General features: G+C 36.2%; 1 protein-coding gene across 1 annotated transcript in view; it reads left to right on the top strand.

Annotated features, from left to right (window-relative positions):
• MALRD1 (MAM and LDL receptor class A domain containing 1) overlaps positions 1-14839 on the top strand; it is a 759741-nt gene that overhangs the window by 487128 nt on the left and 257774 nt on the right. Inside the window, exon 31 of the mRNA XM_029955581.1 lies at positions 2164-2347. Within this exon, the coding sequence (XP_029811441.1) occupies positions 2164-2347 (184 nt within the window). The remainder of the gene's footprint in view (positions 1-2163; positions 2348-14839) is intronic.

The following is a 14839-nucleotide window of genomic DNA, read 5'->3' on the forward strand; positions in this document are numbered from 1 at the left end:
GTAAGTTATTTTTATGACTCTCTCATATTAGATATTTACCTCCACAGGTTAAACTCTCTTTTTTTGTCACTTTTTTATTCCTGGTGTCTAACATTACAGTACATGTGAATATCAAATGTTTGCTGAGTAAATGAATAAATGGACAGATAAGTCAATAAGTAAATAAATCTCCATTTTACATTTGGATGAATAATTTGATAATTGTATGTATAAGATTTCATATGTTATATTTAAAGTGAAGTAATAGTAAATATATTAGAATGATATTCTCCAATAATCCACTGTAGGTAGATCCATGACACCCTTGTTTTTATTTCTTCCTACATAAAATAATAATGGATATATTTTCAAATATCTTTTTTTATTAGAAGGTCAGTTGTAAGATTTAAGAAATGATGATTATGTTATTGATTAAAGTGATCACACAGCCTTCTATGATGGTATTTGTTAAAAACCCTTTGAGGGCTTGTCTTAGTTAATGAGTAACTCTAGCAACTTCAGAAGTTGATTAATAGCAAATATTAGCAAAGTGAATTAAGTTTGTAAATTAAGACAGACTTTATCAATGTCCACGGGTGTTATGTTGCTATGTGTCAAACAGGCCCCTATACTTTAATCTTTAATTCAACGAATCATTCCTTTGATTCCGCATCACTAAAACTAACATTCAAAGATTAACCTTGAAAAAGCTTCTCTTCTTTTGTCATCACAAAGGATCTGAAATTCCATTAATGAGGTGTGAATTTCCCATCCCTTTCAAGGCAAAAGTTACAGGAATCTCTGGGGTTTAAAAAGATTTGTTGGGTTTTTTTTTTTTGAAAAGATGTTCAAAGATCTATCTAGACACTGTTAGTTGTTTTTGCAGTTAATTTTGTATTAATTGATATGTGGTTCTCCTTTCTCTGTAATTCAACTGAGAAAGACCTGCTGGATTCTGTCTCCCTCAGCAGAACGAGGTGTCAGCCATATTTGTCAACATTAGTGCTGTAAAAGCACAAACCTATGAAAATATGCCTCCTTTGGATCTTCTTTTTGCAAATATTTCTCTTTTTCGTTAGCCTATATTTTAAAAAAAAAAGCACACTTGTATATACTATGCACTTTGTAGCTGTATGTTATGAATCTATTAGAACAACTTGCTTGATTTTCTGGCTGCCATTCCCCTCAATACATCTTTCTGCTCCACAGACACAAGCTTTGATTACAAGCTTCAGACACAAAGAGTTGTTGTTGATTTGTCATTAAATCAAAACAGTGAATCCTGAGATAGTAATTATTTGGGAGTAACCATAAACATAATCATATATGTATGGATGTATGTATATGTACATATATGTATAATGCTATATATAGTAAATGTATAGTTTATTTATTTTTCTTTCTTTGCTGTGCTTCCATATTCATGATTTATTAAAACAGGTAATTCTCAGGAAGAGCTAGGCCCAGAATAGCAAAGAACAATGAAAGCCAACCTTAAATATTCAGAGGAGATACTTACCTAAGTTTTCAAGAAAAATAATTTTTCATTTACAGCTGACTAATGTGGTGTAGAGATAGTTTTACTTGATGCTCACATAGCAATCATATTATAATAAGTTTTTAATAGTCAAAATAATAGTATTTTTGAAATCCAATGGATCTTAGAAATCATCACATTGCCACCGTGGCTCACTCCATAATTCCTTTGTCCTGGCATCAGGGATATTGATTTCTCCCACATATTCCTCCTTTCATCTCACTTTACTCTTTGCTTATGTGAGTTATTTCATCTCTTTGAAGGGCGTTGCAATCTAGATAATTACAGAATAGGAATAGACATTTGGGTGAGCACCCCATGCTAAAAGCCAGGGCTTCTGGAAAATGTTCAGCTCCCATCAGACATCAGGAAGTTTGTGTGCAACAAGGGAGAGATGGAACGGACTAAGAGCATATTTTAAATAATGGTGTCTCTGAAAACACCAAAACAGCTTTATCAGTATGTCTGCAAAGAAACACTCTAGTAGATTAATACACTTCTATTTTGATGAAGTAAAGTATATCATGAAAAGTTCCATCAGAGTTCCAGCATTTGTTTCTCCACCAGTTTTCATGAATCACATTCTTCCATTCTAAATGATCGGCTTTTTCTCTTCTTTGTTCTCTCATCCAAACTTGTTAATTCAGACCGAGAAAGGACTGTCAAAAGTGTGGCAAGAAAGTGGGCAGAACTCTGGTGATCGGTGGCAGAAGGCTGTCATCCTGCTAGGCAAGTTAAGGAATTTTGAAGTCATATTTCAAGGCATCAGAACAAGAGATCTGGGAGGAGGAGCTGCAATTGATGACATCGAATTTAAAAACTGCACAACTGGTGAGTTTCTGGAAATCGTGTCTATTTGGAATTGTTTTCCTCATCCAGCCATTTTATCTTCTCATTTATAAGATGTTCTGCTGTTTATATATTTGGTACGTCCAAAAAAATCAATTAAAAAAGATAATTTGCTACTGAACCAACATGGTAAGAGGGCATACTTCTCCATTCTATAACTGAACAAGCTCTTGATTCCTTTCTTCCTCTCAGACCATCCCCTTTCCTTCTTGGAGAAGTATTCTCCTTTGATTTTTTTTTCAACACAATTTGAAGTGTATGCCTCGTATTTACACACATTTATCCAAACTAAATTAAAGTGAACCAGTAAAAAAGTGTCAGAGAGCTGTCACGTATTGGATATATGCGAAATAAATTCAACCAGGTGTAACTCAAGCAGAAGCTGAGGTGAGCGCAGGGCTTTGCGTATTTAAAATGCTACTCTTAGCAAGTGAACAGCAACTTGAAAAATCTGGCTATCATTTATCACACTTCCAAATGTGACTTATAACTATACTTGGAGTTTTCTTTACAGAACTCCCCAGAAAATGTCAAAAAGAATTATAAATTCACTTGCACAATTTCACAACTGGCAGTGTTCTTTCTGAGAAGGTACTTTTCCATCTGATTTCCAAAATAGTCCCATGTGGTGTATACTGTCACCAAGTTCTACACTGATTCACTTGGAGGCCGGCTCCTGGGACTGAGAGCTAAACTTGAGGACTGTTTAATTTTATTGTTGCTCTCATGTTAAAGCATCATGTCCCTGAGGCAGGTCAAAAATGTGATTCGGTTTTTGGTGATATGAGAGCATCTGCTCTTTTTATGATCAAGGCTGCTTCGAAGATCCCAGGTGATCTAGGGAGCACAGAGCACCAGGCATCCGTGTCAAGAAGGGGTCGGGATTTGGGCTCAGAGATGTTTGGGACAGGGTGCTGGACAACAGAGGATGAGGTCTGAACATTTAATTGTGAAAATGTATCTTAGCAGATACCTGCTTATTCTAGAAGAATGAGCTTCCTCCGTCCTTTGACAGTCACCATCCTAGAAATTTGCTAAATTTCTATTTTAGTTAGTTTTTAATTTTACATTTATTTATTTTTGAGAGGCAGAGCATGAACAGGGGAGGGGTAGAGAGAGAAAAAGACATCAGCAGACTCCAGGCTCTGAGCTAGTGATCAGCACAAAGTCTGATACGGGGCTCGAACGCATGAATTGTGAGATCATGACCTGAGTCGAAGTCAGACGCTCAACTGACTAAGCCACCCAGGCACCCCTATTTTGGCTAGTTCTTGATTCTGACAACTTCAAAAGAAATCTTCAAAACCTTTTTAAGATTTTAGAAAGAAAGAAGCTTTTATTAAACAGGAGAGATTCCCTTCCTCACAAGGGAGGCAGATGATTATTAGATGGGTTAATTCAGGACAGAAGAAACCCGAGAGGAGTTATTCCAATTTTGCCAGTTTCCTGAAGTCTGGACTGTTGTGTTTTTTCCCTTTCTTGTGAAGTCCTCTGAGAATTTACATGATTATAATTAATTTTGTTTTACTCAATCTAATGCTGAGCTTACTGAGAAATATTCTAATATCTTATGTTTAGTGATCAACTTCCTCTAGGTCTGTAGTTCTTTCTGTGTCATCAAAATAAAGAGGCCAATGGTACCAGTAGTATTTAAATACGGTCACTTGTGTATCAAATATATTTTAGGACAACGTAGTTATTGCTTTATTGAAAACAATTAAAGCCCCATCTGCTACAGATAATGAAGGCTTCCAAGTTATGTTTTAGTTAAGAAAGATGAAAAAGGCATTATAGGAAAGTTTGAAAGAATATTTATGGAACTAAAAGACTATGACTATTTTGTCCACTTAGGCTTAAATGATATGCCAGTAAAATATCAGTTACTCAGAATATGTTCCCCTAAACTGCTCAGCAGTCTCCCCAGGTTAGATGAGAATGGCATTTAACTAAACACCTAAAACTCAGGCACCACAGAACAGTGGTCAGGAACAAGGAGACTTGAGTCAAACTGTGTTTGGGATCAGCTTTGCCACTGACTAGTTTGGGTGTCTTTCTTTACTTTGCCTCCATTTCCTTATCAATAAAATAGAGATGATAATGATAGTACTTCTATCATCAGTGTCTGCAAATATTAAATATGTTCATATATGTGACATGCTTGGGATAGTCTGGACACATAGTAAAATTTACATGTCACATACTATTACATACATACATATCACATACATTATGTACATACGTTACATTTATAGTTATGTCCCCAGTCTTACTCAGCTGGTGGTTTAGTGCCCTGCGCTAGGTAACCAACTTCAAATCGTATGCAAACGTTTTGCCATAAAGTCTATCATGGAATTGTTGCCTTTTGCCTTTTGAAGTGAAGAACTTAAAACATTACCTCATATTTGTTTTTCTGCCACATACTTCCATTAACAAAAGAACATATATAATACGATTTGGAGAAAGTATCCATAACAGGCAAATGTCTAGAGATAGAATGTAGGTTAGGAGTTGCTCAGGGCTGAAGGAAAAAAGGGTAGGGAGTGACTCGTAATGAATATGGCATTTTTTAATAGGATGATGAAAATATTCTACAGTTTTCTTTTTTTATGTTTATTATTTTTGAGAGAGAGAGAGAGAGAGAGAGAGAGAGCATGCATGCAAGCAGGGGAGAGAGAGAGAGAGGAGGGGACAGAGGATCCAAAGCAGGCTCCGCACTGACAGCAGCCACTGCGGTGTGGGGCTCAAACTAATAAACCAAACTCATGACCTGAGCTGAAGTTGGACCTTCAATCAAATGAGCCACCAGTTACCCCAATATTCTACATTTTTATCGTAACAGTCCCACAACTTCATGAATATACTAAGGCTATTAAATTGTAAACTTAATATAGATGACCTTAATGGTCTGTAAATTCTAAATTATAAGTCAATGAAGTTTTTAAAAATATATATATGTAAAGCAGAAGAGTTAGGGGAACATGGTGGTAGTGGTGGTAGTGGTGGCGGCAGAGTAGTTTTTGGATTTTCCCGAGTTCACACATCAAAACAGAGCACATAGTCAATGAGTCACGGAAACATAGACAACAAAATGCATCCCTATAAACCCAGTATACAAGGAAATAGGGACAAAGCACCAACAACCACAAGACCTGTGTGGTATTTATGTCTGAGAGGGCGAAGAAGAGAATCATCAAAGAGCCAATGGCTATTCACTGGAAAATGCAGTCAGGGGTTTGAGAAAGGCAGCTGAAACGGGAGGGGATTTACTCACTTACGGAATGAGCGGGTCCGAGGCTCGCTCTGTGGCAGATTCCGGGGGTTCGAGCAGTTGACACCATTGTCACTGTGAACTCTCAAACTAGAGCCACCCTGATTCTCTTCCATTCGAGCAGTTTACATTCACAAACCCAACCAAACAAAACACGAGCAGACACGGCACTGAGTAGACTAGAGATGAATGAAGGGAAGGAAAGAGAAGACCCATTTCAAAGCGGAGAAGGGGGACAAGCTAGAAAAATCTCAGAAATCAAGGCACCATATGTTCTTATAGATGTATATAGATTCTATGGACTTAAAATCTGTTTCAGGGGTTTAGCAGTAATCCTCTAACTTTGGCTATATCGTTATAGAACTTCAGTTTTCTCATTTGCAAAATGACAGGATCATGATAGACTCTTTCTGAGATTTTCCTGGGACCATCTGACAACTCTAGAATCTATGCATATTTTAAAAGTTTTAGAATAATTGAGAACACAGTTTAAAATTGGTTAAAGTGGGTGTGGAAGAAGTTAGAGGATACATATGATTTATGTTTATATATATTTATATTTGTATTTTGTGATTATCTACTGTACCTGCAAATAAGAAAGCTATTTGAGCTTCATAGTTATTTTTTACTTTCCATTCAAAAGTTTACAACTCAATTTATTAGGTAATACTTAGTACATGGCCCACAGAGAGCTATATGTATTTTTTTTTATTTCTTTGCATTCTCAATACATCATGGCACTATCTTCAATTTACTATCAAATCCTTTATGTTTTTCTAAAAAAATATATAGCAGAAACACAGGCTTAGGTATAGTGTTTGACCTGTCCAGGGACACATTAAGAAGCCTATCTCCTTTTTGAATAAGTTAACAAGGAAGCAAGTAGCTTATTCATAGAAAAATAAGTGACAGATTATGAACTTGATATCTCCTCTTTTTAAATCAAGTTGATTTAAAATGTTTTTTAATAAAAATCTTATAAAATGAAACTACCATTCTATAGGAGAGAGAAGTAGGAATGAAATTTATGTAGACAGGAAAGAAATAGTCTAATGCTGTAATTATAAAAATGTCAATTCTAAATTTAAATGGTTACTCAGTTTTGAATCAGAATATTATCTATTAAATATAACCATTCAGTCTGTACTTACTGAGTTTACCGTGAATACTAAGTAGCGTTTATGTCAGATCTTCAAAACCTCTAGGTTCCAATGGCGGTTTCTCTCTTACTATCTGCTCTCTGGTTTTGGGCAAATCACATGACCTTCCTTTGTCTCATTGTTCTCAGCTCTAAAACAAACAGAATACTGCTTCACATCGCATAGAGCTCTCGCAAGAGTGGATCATTTACTTTATGCAAAATGCATTCAAGAATGCATGAGATATTGTAAACACCGAATATTTTATCAGCTAAAAGCATAAAGGAACAACAAGAGTAGAAGACTTGATATTGTTTTAAGCAGAACGCTTTTCATATCATGATTTAAGATCTGGTTCTGTCCTGTTCACATGTTCAACAAACGTTTATAGATTCCGAGGGTTGCAGAAAGCTGTGCAATGTACTGTGCACATCTCCTTACAACAGGGCTGGAATGCACGTGTCACACAGCGCTTGGCTTTATTGATTTTCCGTTTCCCCTCTCAGTGCCCCTTTCTTGACTGCTGGCGTTTCCTCCCCTTCCCACGTGCCCCCTGTGCCTTGTATCACCTGGACTGCTCTGTGAATTGTCTCCAAGAAACTCGTAAGCCTGGAACCTCAGCCTGGTACCTTAAGGTGGAAGCCAATAACAGTGTAAGATGTTGCCTTTTTCACTAAAACATCTAGAATATTCAACTGAATGATGACCAGATTTTAGTTCAGGGAAAAGGAAGGAATAATTTAGGGAATAGAAAATGTTTCCAGATGTCAATAAAATCTTCTAAGTAGACAGCACAGTAGCTACTCTGTCTTTCTCTGAACTCCTGCAGAGCAAAACACATCATGCTCCCCAAATAACCCTTCTTGTAAATGGAAAGAAATACCTTGGGAATAAAGTACGAGAAGCCAGCATCATTATAATTTTAGATGTCTAGTGAATTGTCTTCACACATAGCCAGAAAAGGCTTTCTTTTTTTATCATAACCACTTTCACACCATTCATTTTTTCCCCTCAAAAGCTCTATGTATGACTCCTAAGTGTCCTTTATACAGTAATTGATCTGGAGTGAAAAATGGTGGCTTGATGATAATGATTGCAGTGCAGCCTTACTCTGGATTCAAATTGAACTTGGGAGATCACAGAACAGTGATTGCTCTTTATAAAGTTCACGAATACATAAATCTATAAACAGAAGCCTGTAGAGTTTGACTTCAAAACTTAACCTTCTTCATATAGTTTAGATGAAAAGCTGTATTTCTGCTCAACACCTAAGTGCTGCAAGCATTGCTCTTAGATCTCACACACTTTTCTTTTAAAACATATGTTGCTAGGAAGAAAAGGAAGACAAAGAAAGCCATGATGGCAATGAGTAAAAAAATAAAAATAATAAGTAAACCTCTCACCCTAATGAAATAAGTAAAAGTCACCATTTTTAATAAATGGATAGATGATTTGGAGCACCATAGAATGTAAGGATGAATGGATGGACAGATGGATTGATGGACAGACAGGTGGATTAATAGAAACCATTTACTCAAATCTTGGCGTATGTGTAAAAACTCAGATCAGAGCAAGTTTCTGCTTCATTGAGTTACAGTCTGGTGGCCATTGTGGGTAATAAAGAAAGTAATATGTAATATTGTGTCATGTGGTAATAGATGCTCTAAATGATACAGGGAGAAAGGGAGGGAGAAGTATTGCCCTGATTAGAATGGTAAAAAAAAAAAAAAAAACAGTCTCTTTGAAGGTTACGGTTGAGCAAGGTCTTAAATGAAATAAGAGGTGACCGTGCAAACATCTCAGTAAAGCGTTCCTTCCCCTGAGGACCTGCCAGGCGGTCTGCTGGAGCAGAAGGAAGAAAGGGTCCGGGATAGCAATGGGTCTCACCATTCAGACATTTGTCATCAGAAATGCCTGCTCTGACCTGGGGATCCTCTGCGTACAGGAGTTATGCAAGCATACTGGAGTCAGTCTCCCTAGGATTAAATTCTGTCTCTGCCATTTACTGGCCATGTGACCTTGAGTAAATGCTTATCAGTTCTGTGCCTCCGTTTCTCTGTGGCAATAAAAATGAGACTTACTTTATAGGATAATTATGAAGATTTAATAAACTAATAAATGACAAGAGCTTTGAGCAGAATCTCTTTATGTTGACTACTCAATAAATGCTAAACATATGATTTTCATCATAATCATTGCAGTCACATTTACTTTAATTTTCAGTAAAACTCTGAAAAATTGAGGTACCCAGAGGTTACAATAACTAATACCAGCAAGGTTGATTTCCTTACTAATGCTTAACAACATAGGACCTTAGCTATAGTTAGCCATAACAGCATGGAATAGTACTAAAATCATGATAAATGCCTTTGGGGTAAAACCAGTCACAAAGGACCTGTCATATCTACTTCTCAATAACTTCAGGTACTCTGAAAATAAAAGAGATAATATCAAACCTATCAGTAGTTTTCCTAATAGGAGTGTTTCAGTAATACTAGTTGAAATATCTTAAAACATTGTAAACCCTGTTTTTAATGTTTTTAATATTCAACCAATTCTCATTGCTATGGACTTATTTTATTTTGGATTTAAAAAATCAATGAGGAGGGGGAGGGAAAAGAAAGTAAACCTGATGTACAAATGTTATAGAAACTAAACCTGTTCCAGTTCATAGCAATTCTTTCTTTATCTGATTATAGATGCCTATTTTTATTTTAGGTTTCCTTATAACTGCATCATACCTTCTTAGTCTAAAGCTAAAATTTTCTGCCAAAAATTGACATAAATTTGTTAAATAAACTCTTTTGATGGGGGGAGGGGTGGAAGACTAATCCCAGACTCTTTTTTGAAATGTTAATTTAAGTCTAATTAACATACAGTGCTATATTAATTTCAGGTGTACAACACAATGATTCAACAATTCTATACATTTTTCTGTGTTCATTAATATAAGTGTCCTCTTCACCCTCTTTACCTGTTTCAGCCATCCCCCTTCCCTACCTTCCCTCTGGCAACAACCAGTTTGTTCTATTTAAAAGCCTGTTGTGTGTGTGTGTGTGTGTTTCTTTGTTCATTTGGTTTGTTTTATAAATACCACCTATGAGTGAAATCCTATGGTGATTTTCTTTGACTGACTTATTTTACTGAGCATCATACTTTCTAGGTCCATCCATGTGGATGCCAATGGCAAGACCTCATCCTTCTTTATGACTAATATTCCAGCACATACATGTGTGTGTGTGTGTGTGTGTGTGTGCGTGTGTGTGTGGGAGTGTCATTGTGTGTGTGCAGCACCTCCTCTTTATCCATTCCTCTATAGATGACTTGGGCTGCTTCCATATCTTGGCTATTGTAAATAATAAACAATATACTTAAGGGTACATATATATCTTTTTCAAATTAGTGTTTTCATTTCCTTTGGGTAAATACCCAAAATTTGTTAAGTATGCTCTATATCAGAGCCAGTCATATTTTTAAACCTGGTACTTCAAATTTAACTTTACCTATTGGCTAGTTAAAATGCCCAATGTTTCTTAAATGGGAAAAATTAGCCTTATTTGAAGTAAATACTTCACATTCCTGCAAATATCTTTTGTTAAAAAACACGAAGTGTTGGGGGTGCCTGGGTGGCTCAGGTCATGATCTCACTGTTCATGAGATCGAACCCCACTTCAGGCTCTGCACTGACAATATGGAGCCTGCTTGAGATTCTTTCTCTCCCTCTCTCTCTGCACTCCCTGTTCGCGCTCGCTCGCTCTCTCTCTCTCTCTCTCTCTCTCTCTCTCGGAATAAATAAACATAAAAAAATGTGAAGGTCGTATTTTGAGGTATTTATTTTGTCAAAATTTATATCCTGATGATATTTCCTCTTCCAGCTTAATTTATCAGTCTTGGTAACATGGCCATATAAAATGCATATTTTATTAAATATATACCACATAATGTGAAAAATAATCATTTTGACTCTTCAGTCAAGTAAAGGTAACTGATTTTTATTGACTGAAAAATTTTCATACTTCAGCAATAGGGAAAATGTTGACTTACAAACATATACTAGAGATTTTTTAAAACTTATCATTATATTTTGTAGAGATAATTTACTGTTTGCAAAATATCCATTTCTTCCCATGTTTCCCAGACCCTTCTGGGTAAGTGGATTTATGTGAAAAGATGTGGCCAGTGTGCTCTCAGTAAGTAACATGTCATTTCCAGGAAGAAGCATTTACAAGCTAGCGGACAGCCCTCTGGGTCTCCCTTCTGATGCTCTGGTAATGGAGGCCTTATTTTCCAGATGTAATGTCTATATCTGCCTGGTCCCAGAGGAAGTCCTTCTGACATTTTTTTTTTAGATATGTATAGTAAGTGACTCTCCAAAAATGGCATTTTTGAGATTTGGGGGTTATTTTGTCTGTGTCAAATAACCTGGCCTTACCTAACACACACTGTGGTTACCTGTGTTCCGGTGGGGATAGCTAGAGCTATCATAGAATTATACTGTACATGGGTAGGGTTGTATTTGATATTGGGTTATCCAACTTTGTAACCTTGGACACGCATACGTGTTTGTCTTTGAGGTTACATCCTGAGGATTGTGGTTGCTTGGGTAATGAACAAAAAGAAATCACCTCTAAGAGCTCATCCTTTGTAGGTTTTCTCATGCTGAAGATGTAAAAGAGGGGCACCTGGGTGCCTCAGGTCATGATCTCACAGTTCATGAGTTTGAGCCCTGTGTCAAGCTCTGTGCTGACGGCTCAGAGCCTGGAGCCTTGCTTCAGATTCTGTGTCTCCCTTTCTCTGACCCTCCCCCTCTCACGCTCTGCTCTGTTTTTTTTTTTTTTCTCTCTCTCTCTCTCAAAATAAATAAACATTTAAAAAAAAGATATAAAAGAAGGATACTTAGCTTTCCAGTTCTAATATTCTGAATATGCTAAGAGAGAGCTTTCAGCAGCCCTGGCTCTAGCCTTATGGGGAAAGTAGTCAGGAGAAAAAAATTGACACTAAAACAAATTCAGAACCAAGAGATGGAGAGTCTGTGGAACCAACCCCTGCTTCCAGTCATTGCCAGCTATGGCCCTCAGTTTGTTTCATTGCTTGACTGGATTCAAGAAGGCCTCAGGAGAGAGGCTTCATTGTCACAGCCAACCAATAGCTCTCTTCTTCAATAGGCCTTAGAGCCGATCCATTTGCTTCTTGTAAAATCAGGGCTTAGACTCTTGCTTTTGGTTCCATGCCGTGTTTTTAAAAGCAGGACTATGCAATTGAATGTATTATATTTTTAATCAGCTATTTTAAATCAAAAAAATCAAAGACATGGGTGGATCTAATTACTTCAAGATTTCATTGAAATCATTTATTACATACCTAGAAAATAATTAGGTATTACTTTATCTTTCAGTATAATTGAAAAGATTAGTGTTCCATTGTCAAAAAGGTCCATATTTAAAGATGTAATTATAATCATATCACAATGATAAGTGAAATATTATTATTGATGTGATTATACTTGATTATAATCCAGGCACAGTGATATAACTTGATTTGTTCATTATATTAAGGAAAAATAATTACTTGAGCATACATTTTAGTTTGGTTTAAATATCCTTTGAAATACTCTTATTAATGTCCTTTGTAAGTCTGAATACGAACATTATCCTTGGTTCATGTGATTTCTAATTAGAATTTGTTTTAATTTAATGAAAATTTCCATATTTAATATCTTGGTCAGTAAGACCATTGCATAGAGTATTTGTGACGCTATGGTACCTCAGTTTTTACTGAACTACATTTTAGTAATTATTTTCTATTCAAAGTTAATATTCATAACAAGAACCCATTTTGCATTAATGATATGTGTTTTTTTAATTTTACATTACACAGTCGAATGATATGTTTTTCAGTTTTGAGACATTATTACAAATATATATACAAGCTACTGGTGTCCTTTAAACAAATAGAGGTGGAACTCAAGAAACTTATATCCGTTGGATTAAACATGAAGAACTAAGTTTCAATAAAAATTGTATGTGTATATGTATGTACAAGTATTAAGCCAAGGGTAGAAACAGAATTTCTTGTATTTTTGATGGAACATATATACACATATACACAGAGGCATGTATGAGTTTCTGAAAAACCTCATATTTTGAATAACCACACAAGAAAATAGGATTGAGGCAAGCCACTCTAATCATAGGTAACTAAGTTATAGACTACTGATATAAATAATAACAGCCATAATCAAAATACTAGCACAGAATAAAGGCATTTTAAAATTCTAATAGAGGAACATTTCAGTAAACACATTACTTTACCTAAAAAGGCTGTTGAGTTGGCAAGCAAAGAATCTTGATGGAAGGAAGGATGATAAAAAAATAAAGTTTAAGGGGTGTCTAGGTGACTCAGTTGGTTAAGCGTCGGAATCTTGGTTTTGGCTCAGGTCATGATATCACAGTTTGTGACCTCGAGCCCCACATTGGGCTGTGCACTGTCAGCACGGAGACTGCTTGGAATTCTCTCTCTCTGCCCCTCCCCACTTGTGCACACTTGCTCTTGCTCTCTTAGAATAAGTAAATACACTTTAAAAAGTTAAGACTGTTTAACTGTGAAGGCAAGAAGAAAGTGCCCAAAGACTGGAAAAACTATGCAGTAAATAAGTACTTCCAAAAGAGAGCATGCAGAGAAAGAGTGGACACTAGGTAAAGCACATACTGAACAGCCTGTATTTTTTCTTGGCTTGCTTGCTCAACTGTGTTAGTGTACTTCCTTGGTGGCAAAGGCATTAGTGAAGAAAATTACATAGGAATCAGCACTACTTGTGTGTTGCATTGGCCTAATTCTTCCATTGGCCAGTTGCATACAATTTTCATTGCTCTACAGAAACATGCATTGCATATGTGAAAATGGAGACAGTAGAAGGAAACTGATACATACCAGGCACCTAGTGGGTGCCAAGGTCAAAGCAGACCTAACACATACATAGTTTCTTTTAAGAAGAGAATAAAGATGTTTAATACGGAATGGTTTCTTGCAGAATTTGAGCAAAATAAGTCACACAAACTGTCTGGAAAGTTGCCTCAGCAGATTTGGGAAATGCAAAGTTTTAAATTGTTGATTCAAAGGTCAGCAAGGAGCTCAGCAAAAGAAACCAAGTGTGGTTTGGATTTCTTTCCACTAGTTTACTTTTCGGTCTTTTGATCTTTATACATTCTCATGATAATTTCTGGGAAGTCTCTAGGTTAATTAGGTCTAGTTTAATTGCCAATAGTATTAAACACAAAGGGAGTTTATTTAAGGATAGGAAGAATCTGAGGAAACCCAAGATCAGGAACACAGTCCAACTTCAGGAACATTCTAAAACCAAGATGGAAGAGTTAACTTGAATTGTGCTTTCTCTGTGCCTCTTGTCTCTTAACTGCATCTCTGCACATCTGTTTCACTGCCCTCACTCTGTGGAACTAGCTTTCTCTGCTTCGCCATGCATGGGCAGAAAATATGACTACACCTCACAGTGTTGCAGAAACCCATTAGTTATATTTCTACATTCTCTGTTAGGGGACTTTAATTGATCTTGGGTCAAAAAACCATCATTAGTCATATTGTACACATAAGCCTACTGGGTCCCCAGCCTGGTGACCATATGGATAAGAGGGAATCATCAGATTAAAGGAACAAGGTAAACAGGCCGACAGTGAGCCCATTAACAATGCATTCTTAGACTGTTCATTCAACAAATCATTGATTCAGCAAATAGTAATATAATACTTACCACAGACAAGTATCAAAGTATAGTACGCAGATGAATAGATTGTTTCAACAGATAGCTAATCTTTTTTTTTTCATTTTGCATTTTCTCTCATTATCTACTCAAGGTCATGCCTACTGCACCTCTAAACATTTCATTAAATCCAATTATACAGCAAACACTCCCAAAATAAACTTAGATTGTATTGCAGTTTCACTTAACAGTATATAAAATGCTGTGTTGTGACAGGTATCAACTATCCATTAGATACTGAATCAATTTTTCTTAAGCACTACTCACTGCTTGCTTTTCTTGAAGCTAGATCA

This window comes from Suricata suricatta, chromosome 10 (assembly GCF_006229205.1).
Source record: "Suricata suricatta isolate VVHF042 chromosome 10, meerkat_22Aug2017_6uvM2_HiC, whole genome shotgun sequence".
NCBI lineage: Eukaryota > Metazoa > Chordata > Mammalia > Carnivora > Herpestidae > Suricata > Suricata suricatta.